This window comes from Ornithodoros turicata, chromosome 5 (assembly GCF_037126465.1).
Source record: "Ornithodoros turicata isolate Travis chromosome 5, ASM3712646v1, whole genome shotgun sequence".
Taxonomy (NCBI): Eukaryota; Metazoa; Arthropoda; class Arachnida; order Ixodida; family Argasidae; genus Ornithodoros; species Ornithodoros turicata.
Genome location: NC_088205.1, coordinates 84,049,829 through 84,064,848, shown reverse-complemented (window position 1 = coordinate 84,064,848; position 15,020 = coordinate 84,049,829). Strand labels below are relative to the sequence as shown.

Below are 15,020 nucleotides of genomic sequence, written 5' to 3'. Positions count from 1 at the left end.
AGTTTGCAATGCAAGTTGCAATGTGTTGTTTTGTTCGTGCTGCTCGTGAGCATGAATCATAACTTGGAGGATGTCACGTGGCTGCTGATCATTTCGGACGTTTTGACGGTTCTGGCACCTCTTAACCACTCTTGACCCACAACTTGATTTGAATGACCCTCGAACGCACCTCCTAAAGAGTTATGACATCCGTGAAATGCCATCATCGGTGGGGGGTGCCAGCGGGTATCGGAACAGCAGCTGCTGGCTATATAAGCGTTGGCTACCTATCAACGGCCATGTTTTGGTAGATGTTTTGCTTCAACAGTGATTGAACGAGCATCGCCAAACGACCGTTTTATAATTGAGAAAGATGACTCAACCTCGCCAAAACTACCACTCGGATTGCGAAGCACGCATCAACAAGCAGATCAACATGGAGCTTTACGCTAGCTACGTGTATCTCTCGATGGTGAGTGGGTCTGTTCCTTGGCAGCGTAGTTGGTCAACTCTGGCCCGCTTGCATAAAAGTGAACTCATTCTCGATAGGCTTGATAGGACGACTCTTGCGTGCCCAAAAGTCAAAGCTGAGATAACGCAGAATGGCTTCACGAAAGGACGACAGTGGATAGACATCAATGGAAAACACCCACTCCTGCAGAGTTTGTTCATGACTAGGTGCCGGAGCGTGAGGCCATAATCTGCTACGGAGTTTGCACAGAAGATCCTCACTCAAACGTCCATTTGGGCCTGTTGGTATAAGACTCTCATTGCAAGAATGCAAGACGGTGACATGGTACTATAGGGAGGGGGGTCTCACGGTAGGAACTGCAGGTGGGGAATGTATACAACGCAAAATTTGAGTGAGAAGGGATTAGAGGCCCGGGCATTATCTAACAGTAAGAAGGAACTCGTCAGTTATCTGTGGACATAACACATTGGACGAGGTATTTAAAGGAATTTTTGCTCTTGAGGACCGTGTAGGTTACATATTGCACACTTAGCATTAGTGTTAATCCTTACAAATAACCCGACGGAATTATTCGTGGAAAAAGACTTCCCTTCGCCCTCTAAATACGATGACACAGTCCTAATCCACCAACAGAATTTCTCTGATGGTTCTCGAAACTTGACACGGGTGAAAATAGCGTTGCTTGCTAATCCCAAGCAGTTTGAACTACTTTCCTGTCTGTTTTTGGTGGTGCTTCTGACCAGCATATTTTCATTTTTGTTGAGTTACCATTACTGTTTCTGTCAGCACTCCCTTTTGCCTACATGCTGCGTCAGTGTCCGCTCCACAAGTAATGACGCTTTGGTGGGATCCTTAGAACGAGTCTTGATGGTGTAGAGTACAGTGTTCAAAGTGGGGGTCTAGCAACTCTAGATGGGTGTGACCTTCCAATGTTGCATCCATATGTTTGCATGTGTTGTGCTGAATAGGACACTTTCCACGCTCTTGTTACAACGACCCACAAATAGAAAAATAAAATGTAATATTCGTTTCTATAATTATGAGTTTCCATTGTCGCTACCATCTCAAATTTTGGCACGTGAATTCCCTCAACACATTTTGCTCACACCAAACTCAGGAAACTTATGAATGAGACAACCTCCTACATATACAACCTGCAAGTCATTATCTGGGGTGTCCAGGCTATAGAGAGGATGACATAGTGGCTCATATCCAGAAATGTCAACACTGGAGAGTCAATGAGAAATCTTTTTTCCAGGTAGACTAATCAGGATTTTCATCTCGCGTTGATACCCCATTTTGTGCACGATTTTCGAGGGAACCATTCACTAATGGACTGTACCCATGGTTTTTAGTCTGCTTTGATGCGTGTCCCTTCAGAGTCCTCAGAAATGGGGTGCTGAGAAGCATGACAAGGAAGAATTACCGTTCAACATATAATACCTCTAGATTTGACGCTTTTTTGAGCCTCTAAAAAAAGAAACCCTGCTCTGGATGCCCCTATCACCTCAGACTTTTCTTCGGGTTTGGAAAGAAAGAAAAAAAAAAAAAAAAAACCATGATGGCAACCATGTTCCATCAACTGAAACTACAGGAAATATGTCGCTAGAATGCTGAAAATGACCTTTGAGGCATCCATTTGGCATTGTTTATCGTTGGCATTCAAACACCCACTTGGCATACCAAACTTGGATGAATTGCAAACCTGATGCCTCCTCTTGTTGCGCAATTGTTTCCGTTGAGGTTTGCCAAACTGAGGTCATGGATACAATTTCGGGTGTTGACATCATTGGAGGTTTCCATCATCGTGCGTCAAAATTACCACTTGTTCGCGGTTGAGTCAATGTTTGCATCATGCACTCGTGGATTTCCATTTGAGTTTTCTTCTGCATGAACAGGAACTTTGAGCCTTTGAAAGTTTTGACTGTTATAGTGACATGGCTCTGTTGATAGCCTGAGCAAAAATGAAGATTGCGCGTAATATAAAACCCAGGTACACAGAGTCTCAGTCCTTCCATTATGCATCCATTTGACCAGGTCGCTCGCTTCTTAGCCATCTTTTCTTTGAACATTTCGCGTTCCTCTGTCAGACAGTTTTTCTGGATGTGGATCCGACCAAGAACCCTCGTAGTTGTGGAATTGACGTTATATGGGCAAAATGCATTTCATTTGATCATTTTGATTCTGCAAATCTAGGTGTAAGTGGGATGCAGTCTAAGCAAAATTTGCACCAAGAAGGTCATGGCATGTTTCTGCATCACATGCATAGTTTAGTGGGCCTACTGATCACTCTGTCTGAACCCTTGGAAGAATATGTGGATTTTGAATTTCCGGACAAAGTTATCGAGTTGTAGCCGAGAGATTTGGTATTTGTTAAAGAAGCCTCAATCTAATACGTGTGGTCTTTGCAGGCTTACTACTTTGACAGAGACGACGTGGCCTTGCGTGGATTCCACAAGTTCTTTAAAAAGAGTAGCCACGAGGAAAAGGAGCACGCTGAGAAGCTGATGAAGTATCAGAACATGCGTGGTGGCAGAGTTGTCTTGCAGCCAATCCAGAAACCCTCGCAGGACGAATGGGGAACTGGACTGGAAGCAATGCAGGCTTCCTTGGAGCTTGAGAAGACTGTCAACCAATCACTGCTCGACTTGCACCGTATTGCCACAGACCACAACGATGCTCAGGTTCTCACTCGCACTTTCAGTTAGCTTATTTTAAATCTTTCCTTCTTTCTTTCTCATAGTTGTGCGACTTCCTGGAGTCTGAATACTTAAAGGAACAGGTTGAAGCCATCAAAGAGCTGTCCGACTACGTCACTAACCTGAAACGTGTTGGTCCGGGTCTCGGCGAATACATGTTCGACAAGGAGACCCTCGATGGGGAGGACTCCTAAGTTCCATCGACAATAAAGTCACTCAAACTACGATGCTCATTTGGAAAGTATTGAAATAGGTTTTATTGGTGGGTTAAAATTTCCAAAATAGGTGTGTGCTTGGTTTATGTTGCAGTGGCTCAGATTGTAAATCTGACATTCTTCCTTTATGGATTTTAGGATTTTTCAAATTTGGGGGGGAATCTGGTGCTACGATCTCTGTTTGATATGTCATTAGGGAATTTTTGGGTGAAATGACGTTCCGGTTAGGTATTTTTGACCGAAACGAAAGGAAACAGTTGATGCCATCTTGGAGCTGAACCGGAACTAAACAGTTCATACGGCACTAGTGGCAAAACCTTGTATGTTGCTGTATGAACATAACTACTTTTCTGTTTTTTTTTTTTTTTTTTTTTTACCTTTGTCCCGTTTCTATCCGAAAAAGTCTTGCCCTGCTGGAATGCTCTGGGTGACATAACCACAACAAACATGGTAATTTAAAACTTGCACGACTACCAATGTCTAAGACATGTACATGAATATATAAGGATTAGGACAGTTAACGACAGTTTTGGGTAGCATTCATCGATATACTACCAAGCTTCAGCTATACAGGGTGGCCACCATAATTGCTTGTGAGCTTACATAAGCACGCACCTTACAAAGTGCCAGCTATCCTCATGCTGGTTATAATTAACATACCCAAACTTTGCATTTCAAATAAGAGGTGAGGTGGACATATTTAGGATTTGCCAATGCGTCCAACTCTCTCAGTTCCTCTTGCCCACGCTTGGTCTTTGTTCCACAGAGACTTGGCAGTGACATGGTAGCACAGCAGCAGTCAGGATTTTTCTGAGAAGCGGTCTAGACCCACCCCTGCTCAAATCCAGTTAAAGTGTCTGTTGACTTATAACCACACGGGCAGTCTTCAACGGCCATTGAAACCAAGGACCATGGAAAATGCACGTAGCGCCACCAAGCGTGTCAACTTCTCAAACAGGGTTGGATCCAATGTTTCCTGACAGGTTGACACATCACACGCTAGGTGGTGCTACATTGATATGAAGGTTCCTTGAAGACTGCCTGTGTGACAAAGGGGTTGACTGACACCTTCCTGTCCATTTCAAGTACACAAACTGAATAACCTGCCTTCATTCCCACCTGTATCCCCTGAACGGTTCAAAGTTACCTTCCGGAGCTGAACCGATAAACATTTCGGTTCAACTCTCTTATTCAAACACTTGCCACAGCTCCACTCCTGCATAAAAGCCCCCTTTGCTGATACGTATTGTGATTCATTTTTCCGACAAGCTGAGGACCGCGAGGATTTCGGGTTTTACCCTAAGCATGCACTAGGAAAGCATTCCAGAGAGTTGCGTTGGGTTCGAAACATCATTCCTGTACACATGGCAGGTATCTCCAAAATAAAAGCTCTTCTTTGGCTTTATTTCTGCAAAACACAAGTTTCTTTCAATCTATCGATGGTCTCTCTCAGTTGGTCGGCGTCTTGAGCAGTTTTCACACGTAGCAGAAGAGTTGTGGGACCCTCGGAGTTTGGGATGGGAGGATTGGGGACACACACGAGAGCCACATTATTATTTCCTAGTCTCGACACAGGCAATGCAGGAACTAACAAGATGTTGAGTAATATGTTCCCTGAGAATGAGAGAACAACTCCTTTTGTTTCTTCTACGTAAGAAAGATAAGACTTACCTAAGTTTGTGTCTGCTCTCATGAGAAGCTGGTGTTTCCCATCCATAGGTTTCAAGTACAATGTTCCAACTCCCCTGTCCACGTAGACATTATCCTTCTTGTAGAAGAGCTTGCACCTATGACATCTTATTAGTCTTTCTTCTCTATTTGAGGAAAGGAGTACCTTTTACTGTATATGGCACCTTCCTCTTGCACCGCAGTGAACTCATTTTTTGGAGGCACATAAGCCTCTTCCCCTGTCTCCAATGTTGTTCCAGTAGAGTTGTGGACGCTGTCAACTGTGAGGCTCAATTTTGGTAGAGACTTGAAGCCCGTTGTTTTAGGGGATTCTGCATAATATTATTTGTCACGCACCAAAGAGGATAAAAACCCATAAAGTCTCAATCTTACTTGCTGCATGGTATTTTTGCTTGAGTTCTTGCAGGTGTCTTTGGTAGTCGTTGAACACTGGGGTAAAATCACAGTACGGACTGTTTTCCATGTGTTGTTTCATCCACCGCACGAGACAATCGTTCAGGGACTGCAAAATATTTTCTAAGGCACTCCGCATAAATACGGTATCGCCACAAACCTTGAGCTTGCCCAGGAATTCGGGAGGATTTGAAGTTCCATTGACGTCCCCAAAGGTTAACTTTGAAAATGGGCTCTAACAAGGGGAAGGTTGTCACATGGGAATAGAATACTAATGCTAAACAACTCACTGGAGTATTGGTTGCACTGCGTCTCCCAATTTTAATAACTCTCCGCTTCATTTCTTCCGGATGAGCTTGCTTAAACTGCCCTGGTTCTTCATCTTCATCATCATCTTCCCAATTGTCGTGGTTCATCTCTTTATCTGCTCGTCGCTTGGCCATTTCTGAAAAGAATGCCTTATCTATCAACCGACGATGTCAAGGTGCATCATGTTGAGATTGGTGCTCTCAACCTCTTGGGTGTCTGTTATGTTGTCACTGTCTAACAGTAGAATGAAAGCCAAATCACAGGAAAATATGAAACCACCTGTCTTCGAAGCGTACTACTTGCACAGTGACCGCAAAATGTGTGCTCCGTTAAACTTTCTTTTTTTTTTTTTTTCTACTTGCGCAGAAGTGCTTCTCAAACCCAATAAGAACAACGTCCACCTTGAGGGGCTCACAAAACTAATCCTTGGGCATATCGGTAAACGGTACTGCCTGGAAGACGCTAATAAGTTAAAATATTTTCTCATCCGGGGCACGCATTTCAGAAATAGCGCCTCATCACACTTCTTGCTCTACAGAAAAATAGTTCGTGTGCACTGTTTCCAAGATTTTGCTAACGTCGTTTACAAAAAAGGAAAGTTGTGCGTAACTATTAATTTGAATTTTGTAGCTTCCACTGCAACTGTATTGTGAGTTTCGAGAAGTGTATTTATTTTCGCAGTTTGAGCGCAGCGTCCTAGTGGTCCTAGGTAGGCAGGGACGACGGCATCTCGGACTTGATGCATTTGGTGTAATTTGTTTGGCAAGCTGTTTTACCCTGGCATTAAGTGGTAGCCTGAGTCAAGCTGGATGCTCTTCGAGGGAACATGATGGAACTACAAAACCTTCAGAGCCAACTTAAAAGTGCCATTCAAAGCCATCAGGTACTGTCGGACGACTTTAGCCAACTTGATAAATCTTGAAAAAGTATCCTCCACCTATGCATCCATAACTTAAGGACATCCAATAAGACGTGCTTGAAACCAAAAGAAAAGTCGTCTAAGCTTGTTGTATGGACATGGAGATTAGTATTCTATTGAGTAACCGCAACTTTGTTGCTGCAGTTTATTGCAGTTGTGTGGCAGCCATACGTCGGGACGTTTCTCGCAAACTTTTTTTCCTCTCCTTTTTATGCTGGCTTTTTCTTCTTTTTCTTCTTTAAATGTGTTTGCAACGGTACTTTTTTCTTTCATCGCAGATCGTGCTGTCAAAAATGCGCATTGATCCTCAGGTAGGCACTTTCACTTTGTTTTCATCGATCGCGTTGTTGAGTAGCACTTAACCGGATCCCTCAGAGAACTGTCGTAATAATATTTGGATGGGTTGGATGATATGTTGTCACAGAATACCGCGTTGCAAAAGCAACTGCACGACTTGCAAGCCGAAATCAAAGCACTGAGTGACAAGCAAGTAAGTTTATTATCTTTTCAGTTCCACGGATGTTTTTGTAAAGGTTTGTTGTCTTGAGGGTGAATTTGTGTTTCAGAAACAAGTAGTGCAGCAACTTCGGTCCGACCTGGAGAGGAATAATTCCCTTAAATCTCCTCGCACAGTGGTGAGGGAAACGAATAAAGCATTCTTTACGCGTGGTTTAAAAACTGTTTCACCCGTGAAGGGTACTTTAAAAGGGGTGCTGTTGCCCAGTATGGTGGTGTTGCCCAACCATCCAATCCGTGTTCCACAATATCCTCCGAGGAATGTAAGCAACCCTCATTTTTTTTTCAAAAGGGATTTCTATAAAATTGCTCCATTCAGGTTCCACGTGTGCCCAAGACTGTAACGGTGGTGGTGTCCACAACAAGCTGTAAGGCAGAATGTCCCAGTGTTGTGTCGTCAAGAGCCAAGCCAAGTAAGGAGGACAATAATGTAAGTCCCTCTGAAATTTTGCTGTCTTTCAATCCTTTGGGACTCACTGCTGTTACAGTTGAAATCGTGGGACAATATCAGTTGAGACCGTGTCAACAAAATTGAAAGAAAATCGTACATTAAATTGTGAAGCTTTTTATAATGTTCTTGCAGTGTGTTCCAGTCCATGATCTGTTCGCAACAAATGGAAAGTACGTATCTTATTCTCGCAACGTCATCCCCATTGTTGCTGTTGAGATCTCAAGTGAAGCAGCAGATTTACAGTTGTACCTATATTCATCTGCCTTTGATTGAGTGGCAGAGTAACTCCTGTGAATTCTGTGTGCTACTAGTACATCTTATCTTGCGTAAAATCATACTCTGTGGTATGCTATATACATATACGAGAGCAACAAAGAACCCTAATTATACGGCACAAAATGCATATTAAAGTGACTCGCGTATATTGTTTCTTTGCACAACTCGTAGCTGATACCACACTTGAATCCTTTTTCTTTTCTTTTTTTAACATTCAAATTCGAGTCACGCCAGGGGAGGCCATATCGGGGAAAAAAAATGTCACACACTAAAGGATACTTGTAATGTGAAATGGGAAATTTTTTTTTTAAATGTGGGAATTGGAACACTAAGACACTACTCCTTTGAATAGGTGATCAATGAGCTGAATCTATTCATTCACAATACTATTTGCAAGTTGTCCCCATTCTTCATGATGGCCAGACCCACTTTTGTGCAACTTCCACATGGAGTGAATCTGTTGGATTCTCCCAAATGGCCACCTTTAAGATCATCCAAGGATAAGCCTTCTATTCTTGCCAGGCATACACAATAGATACATGAATCGATAGGCATTATGCAAGTGCAAGTTGTACGAATTTCTACAACAACTGCTTAAAGAGCATGCCCTCAAAGTCTACGTTCTTACGGATCAAAATGAACACCTGTCTGGCTACCTCTGATACGATGGAACTGGTACGCAGAACTACACCAACAGCTAATGTAATTTTTTAGTTTGGTTTATTTTCGGTTTGGCTCTCCTCAATGTCCTTTGGGCTTGTCGGTGGATGTCCAACGTGCCTAAAAGTGACTCGTAAAAAAGGCGGATAACACAGAGAAACACAGTACGTTTTTCTATGTTCTGTCACCCTTCATTTTTTCAAGTTTTTGGACACGTGTGATAGAATGTGCTCTTTGAGTGAAAAAGGGCAGGAGGAGTAAGAGAATAGCAATTAAAAGGTAGATCCCATAATGAGCAACTACCCATTTGACAGAGAAACATTCCTATTTTTTTATCGATTATCCGTCCCGCGGAATTTCGGTTAAAATACTGCCGAAAAATAAAGACTGAGAAATTTACGCTACCGTAAGTTTTGTTACAGTATACGAGAGTTGATGAAAAAGTTCCTGGACTAGCCCTATAAGAATGCTGCCCGATCATTTATTTATTTAAATTTGTGCCCCTTCAAAGTAGTCTCCACATTGTCATTGCCGGAATGCACCTTCTGCAATTCCACCTGGACTTGAGCTTAGGGAACAGGAACAAGTCCGGCAAATACGAGTGTGAGGGAGCACCCAATTTTGCAGTACAGTTGAGAGTTGACCATGTGGGACCAATTGTTGGTGCACAACCAGCATGCTTTTTGTTGCACTTGTCTACTGCCTTTGAGATCTCCACTGCGATGACTGCTGTTTGGTCTCATGGTCGTGTTTGGGTCATCCCGTGCCTCCTTGGACACAGTGGAACTTGCCAGCCACATGTGAGGATTGCCTGAGCCAAACGATGCCATGAGTCGGACCTTGAGGTGCCTGTGGAGGAATGCAACATGCTGAGATGGTTTTCGTTTATGTCAAACAATTCTGACGCTTTGCATCTTACTCCCTCTGGGCGCACAATGGTTCAGCTTCATTTCAATGGCAGAGGTTCTTACTTCCTGAATAGAATACTGTTGTTGATTGAATATCGCATTTTATGGCATACAATGCCACAAAAGACTGGAGAGAACGCGAGAAAATATGTCAACGTGAGTGAAAAGCGAATTAAAAGTAACTAGGAACTTAGCTTAAGTTACTTTTGCAAAGTTACCCGAAAAAGAAACAAGTTCCTCCGAAGGTTACCACGGCGCAAAAGTTAAGTTACAAGTTACCAAAAAAAGGAACTTAGTTACAGTAACGAATTACCTCGAACTCTGGTTAAAGGTACTGGTATGCTGGCGACGTGGCTTGAGACTTTCGTTGCTCGTAAATCCCATATGCGGAACCATACGACCGACAACCTCTCTAAATATTTTTAATTTATCACGAAAAATCCGGCGCCTGGTGTCGAACAAACCCCTGTGCAGCGGGCAACACTGTTGAATATGTATTATGTATGCAGCACTATTTTGTCACGCTTTTTGTGGCTATATTATTTGGTATCATATTTCCATAGGAGTGACCCCTGTTTAGTGTGGTTCTTTGCGCTGTTCGGCTGTCGGGCCCCGTGTCATACGCCTGTGGTTTGACGCAGAGCCCGTGAGTGTAAGAAGCACCATGGTGATTGCTATCAATAAAGGATTCTGGAATGGGATGTCTAGCTGAGAGTAGAGATCCCTTCCGAATACCCAATACAGTGTTGTCCGAAATCTTTAATTTAAATTTTCTAATTAACTGCACCGCCGATTGGAATGAAATTTGCGGCGTTTTTGTACTGATGGCTCGGACTATCGAATAGCCACGCTAAATGAAATTCCGTCTCCCTTTAAAGGTGATCGGATGACATTTTTAGTCCCAACTAAACAATACATAATGCTGGCCACCTGACACAGATCTGATATTGGAGGGCATGTTACTTCCAGAGACTGTTCGTTAAAATTGGTACGCAAATTAATTAAGTAGCTGGAAAGTATCGGAGAAAGGGCAACGTGCATTTTCTTTCATTGTTTTTGTCGTTATGTCTCGGTTTGATTTTATCAGCTTTTTCACACCGCTGTTTACCATATTTTCCGGTGTATGATGCGCGCGTTGTAAAAAATGGCACCAATGAGCAGTGCACGTTATGTGCGCTTAGATAGGCCGACTGCGTACAAATTAAATTTTCCAATTTTCTTGAGAGACACCTGGACATCAGGCTCTAGTTTTCTGCAGGAATGGAAACTTACTCTTTCAGGCACCTCCAAGCATCACTCTGAAAGTAACCTGGTGCTGTAAAAAATTTTAGTCTGGATGTCTGGGACGTGCAATTCAGTCCCAACTCCCTGCCCTCGGTTCAATTTCAATTTTATTATAGTCGTAATTAGTAATAATTAGTTGCTGCTGCTGGAACTGATGGGATAAAACAATCAGCAACAAGGTCACACACACAAAAACAGCCCGTAACAGAGCCAATGCTAGCAAAAATACCAAAGATTGCATGACTGGAAAGGAAAGTGAACAGAGTTTGGTGAAGCACCTTCATGAGATGATCATTACGGCAAACTTGAGCGAAATTAGAAGAGAGCAGAGTTATTATACTGGGCTTGCATAGTGGAGGACGTGGCTAGTTGATGATACGCTGGACACATTTCATTTCGGCAGCAGATACAGTCACTTAGCCTAAAGCGACTCCAATCACATGTTGATCGCGTTCTGTGAGATGCACGACATTCAGCTACATGGTACAGGGAGTACACCTGGGTAGGCACCAGGAAATGTGGAGCAGCAAGAACATTACAAAAGAACACCTTGAGGAACTTGTGCTCATTCAAGAGCTATTTGCCAACCATTATGTTCTGTCCAACTAAATAAGAGAGGAGTGTTCAGTTCCATGATCTTTGTGCATGCTTTAATAAGATGACGTTTGTGTATTTCCTCGTGTCACATTGACTAGGACCAGACTAGGGTGAGGCACGGCACGAGTTTTGGCTAAGATTAAAAAGGCAGCGCAAAAACAATGTCTGGAAAAGTGTGCCTCGTGATTTTTTTCAGAATATGGGTCGAATGATTAATTAATGTTTGAGTATTCCACATGATGACGAAAATCTGGGACAATTTTGATTTGATTTTGTTTTCAAAATTTTCGGTAAATGTCATTTGTGGAATTGTTACGTTTCCTTCAGTATAAATGAAATTGTGTGACATTTTTCCCGGCAGAATTTGTGTTTGAACAGCTACTCCCCAAAACAACCCCTGTATTACTCTCTATGCATACCTGAATCCTGGGCTATTCAAAGTAATCTTCAAGTTTGAGATTTTGGACTCTTTAGAGCACCAAGTGTGTCTCCAGATAGAATATTCATAAACGACTGAAATGTCTTACCATTTATAGTCTTACTCTCAAGAAATCTTTCTTTAACAATGTCTAACAATGCCAGCTGAGTCAACTTTATGTACGCCACATATGCTAACTACAGGTATTTATTCCTTATACCGTGCAATTTAATCCTTATGCCGCGGAATTTAATCGCAAATTTTTGGGTTATCTTGTCATTTACTATTTCTATTTGGGATAGTGTGGGACTACCTGCATGACTTATGACCCGTTGCGACTATTTACTCGTTTACAGCTATAAATTGACTTTTTATGACTGCGACTAGTCTAAGCACCACTATGGGACAGTGTGGGACTAACTGCGTGATTTATGACCCGCGACTATTTCCTCGTTTGCGGCTACTCTATGCTATACAATGAGAGTAGTATGAAACTACCTCCAAGATTTACGACCTGCTATGACTATTTCCTTGTTTGCGGGGAAATAGTATACAAGGATGCTCCCCATTCAACAGCTCAACATAAAGTAGTTGTTCTAAAAACGATAAAAGCCCCCCAGTGCAAGGGGACAACGAAAGGGACAAAAAGCAAAGACTTTTATTTTCTCTTTCTTCTCCTATCCAACATGGGCAGCACTTAGCTCAGCAGAAAGTTGACCACCTTATCGAGTTTGTCTTTATCGTTTTTAGAATGGTTCACCAATCCGCCGTGATTTTAACTCGATTAAAGTTGTTGCACCTTGTTTACAGCTATGACTGCGACTCCTCCATGACTTATAATGTGTAATAGGCAACTGAATGTTGAGGTAAATGGGAGACAAAAGTAGGGGCAACCTCCCTCTCTCAGCTGAAGAAGCACCAATTTTTGCTCATTCGTCACGAGGACTGCAGTAGTTGGTCTCCTCGAAAAAAGCAGCACTGATGCCATTTTTGCGGGCAGGGAAAGTGACTAATTAACTAAAATTTATTTATTCGCTCGTTAATTATATATTTTTTGGAAAATATGCGAGAGCACAATTGGAGGCAATCATTATTTGAATCCAGCCCTTCTTAAAAGTAAAAAAAAATGAATACCTATTTTTGAGATATAAATGATGAGGTAAATGGAGTTGACGCACAGTGCGTTTGGTGGTTTATTTGAGATATATCGGATGAGGTCCATCTACAAAACGTGGCTATGCAAAGCGCCGCTCATTTATGTCGAAGAAGTGAGAAAATGACCTCCTTCCCTGCACTCACACGATTCTCAGCTTGAAATAAAAGGCTAAACTAAACTGAAAATGAATACGGCAACCAAACTTGGACTTTGGTACATTACAATAGTACGTCAATATTGGTAGAGATTTGGGTTCCGCTAGAGGTGCAGAAACAGAAATGTGATACGCGTGTGCAAATGTACTTTGAGTTCCTGAATATGTTTCCTACATGTTTGAGGTGGTCCGCCAATATGCATTTTTGTACCAGAGTAGAAAAGCAACTTTTCTTACGTACATCTCGCACTCTTCAAGGGATTTTGCATCATTTAAATCAATTGAAATTAGGAATGGCCATGTAGCAGTCTGTTTTTGTCTAATGGATTTTCTCGTTGTAGAAGATGGAGTTGATGAGAGCATTGGGGTTGATGACACGAGAAGCCCTGAAAGAGCTGCAGAGCCGTCGTGGAGAACGCAAGCGACGTACAACAGCCAATCCTCATTTTTCTAATGCAGCCCTGGAGCGCAAGAATGCGCTTCGAGGTGAGAGGGACAGAAGAGTGGGAAAGGATCTTAAATGTTCCCTCCATCCTATAGCAGAAAGCACCAATGGACATGTCTCACCTCCAGTGCTTGCCATTAAGGTACTCTTAAGATAATTCATAAAGTAGCTTCTTTCTACAAACATGTTTTTCCTTGGAATGGACAGAAGGAAGAGGACCGCCTGGAAGCCTGGGTCAGCGACTATACTTTGCTCAAGAATGGTGAGCTAGTATACGGGTGAGGTGAGGAGCATGTGTGTTTAGATATATTATTTGTGCACTCAGCCAAAGCAGTAGAGAAGCAGAAGCTGTTGAAGAGGAGCCTTGAGCTGAAAACAGAGCGCATGCAACTCCAAGAGAAGAAACAACAGTTGTCTGAAATGATAGCAGTGAGTCCGTGATGAGAGTCTTTCGACTGAGCCATTTTAATGAATGCTTTCTTCTTGCCAGACTCAACAGAAACGTCGTGTAGAATTGCAGGCCACCTACGAAAGTGTGCACAACGCACTGCACAGGTTGCAAAGTGTGGTGCAGTCTTTTAGAGGGTCTTCCTGATGCACCATAAACATTTTACTACCTCAAGTGCACCTATTTATTTTTATGTCGAGTTTTTTTAATTATTATTATTATTTCCAAAGTTTTTGTTGTCTCGAGAGATGCTCTAGTCTGGTCGTATGAAATAACGAGTATGAAAGTGAAGCAAAGTATCAAATTCATTTCTATCTTGGAGACTCTCTGTGTAGTGGGGCGATTGTCAGTTCTCATTAGATACAGAGTAGTCTTCTGTTTTGCACCGTAATTTGACATCATCTTTGATCACAACGTGTCTCAACAACTCATTGATTCGTCCTCGTAAGCAAATGTTGAGTATTTGTTGAGCAGCAACGAGCAAGTCCAAAAGTTGTGACTGATTGTGTCACCCACTTGGTTGACAACTGCGGATAAATTTTACTTGCCTGGTTAGAAAAGTTGTTCATCCGTGGGCGTTCCATTGTGAATGGCTGGATAACATTAGATGAATACATATCCTTGGTCACATTTGGTCTGTACATAGAGTCACTATTTTTTTGCTACATATCTAGTTTCTGAGAGCATTAATTGTAACACAGAGTATAACAAAAAAGGGGGCGAGACTTTGTAAATGACGCTTATTTGTTGTTGTTTCTTTTCTTCCAACGTTTTACATGGATGAGTGGTTTGTACAGATTTGTGGATGTGTTTTAAAGGAGATGTTATTTTGGCACCCAAAAATATAAATTGTTTTTTGCAAATAATTCAATTGCTCGAGAGAGTAATTGTAGCCTCTTTATAACCCTAAATTAATTGGCCTCACTGCGTGCTCAATTGGTCTCAATTGCATGAACCTATTTTTGTGGCCATGAATGGTTGGTCAAATAAACCTCTTTGAATGTTCTGCTTCCTGGGTTTTATAACGTGTGA

At 42.2% G+C, this 15,020-nt stretch overlaps 3 protein-coding genes across 6 annotated transcripts; 2 read left to right on the top strand and 1 right to left on the bottom strand.

The window, feature by feature from the left end:
• The first annotated feature begins 260 nt into the window (after positions 1–260).
• Positions 261–3,377, top strand: LOC135395101 (soma ferritin-like). The gene is made up of 3 exons (XM_064626328.1): positions 261–451; positions 2,863–3,135; positions 3,195–3,377. The coding sequence occupies exons 1-3, from the start codon at positions 353–355 to the stop codon at positions 3,342–3,344; spliced, it is 522 nt and encodes a 173-aa protein (XP_064482398.1). The 5' UTR covers positions 261–352; the 3' UTR covers positions 3,345–3,377.
• Positions 3,378–4,737: 1,360 nt separating this feature from the next.
• LOC135395099 (uncharacterized) lies at positions 4,738–6,293 on the bottom strand. Of its 2 annotated transcripts, none has more exons than XM_064626326.1 (7): positions 5,962–6,293; positions 5,738–5,892; positions 5,608–5,682; positions 5,427–5,556; positions 5,200–5,365; positions 5,037–5,152; positions 4,738–4,979 (listed from the first exon to the last, which is right to left on the bottom strand). In XM_064626326.1, exons 2-7 carry the CDS (start codon positions 5,888–5,890, stop codon positions 4,768–4,770), a joined length of 852 nt encoding a protein of 283 aa, XP_064482396.1. In that variant the 5' UTR covers positions 5,891–5,892; positions 5,962–6,293; the 3' UTR covers positions 4,738–4,767. The 2 variants fall into 2 exon arrangements, with proteins under 2 accessions (XP_064482396.1, XP_064482395.1); XM_064626325.1 differs by having other exon boundaries at positions 6,036–6,293.
• Positions 6,074–14,996, top strand: LOC135395098 (PHD finger protein 21A-like). Of its 3 annotated transcripts, none has more exons than XM_064626324.1 (11): positions 6,074–6,639; positions 6,954–6,986; positions 7,100–7,165; positions 7,242–7,310; positions 7,371–7,454; positions 7,511–7,621; positions 13,437–13,581; positions 13,636–13,682; positions 13,748–13,802; positions 13,866–13,973; positions 14,031–14,996. In XM_064626324.1, the coding sequence occupies exons 1-11, from the start codon at positions 6,583–6,585 to the stop codon at positions 14,120–14,122; spliced, it is 867 nt and encodes a 288-aa protein (XP_064482394.1). In that variant the 5' UTR covers positions 6,074–6,582; the 3' UTR covers positions 14,123–14,996. The 3 variants fall into 3 exon arrangements, with proteins under 3 accessions (XP_064482394.1, XP_064482393.1, XP_064482392.1); XM_064626323.1 differs by having other exon boundaries at positions 6,075–6,639; positions 13,639–13,682; positions 13,866–13,969; XM_064626322.1 differs by having other exon boundaries at positions 6,083–6,639; positions 13,866–13,969.
• The last annotated feature ends 24 nt before the right edge of the window (positions 14,997–15,020 follow it).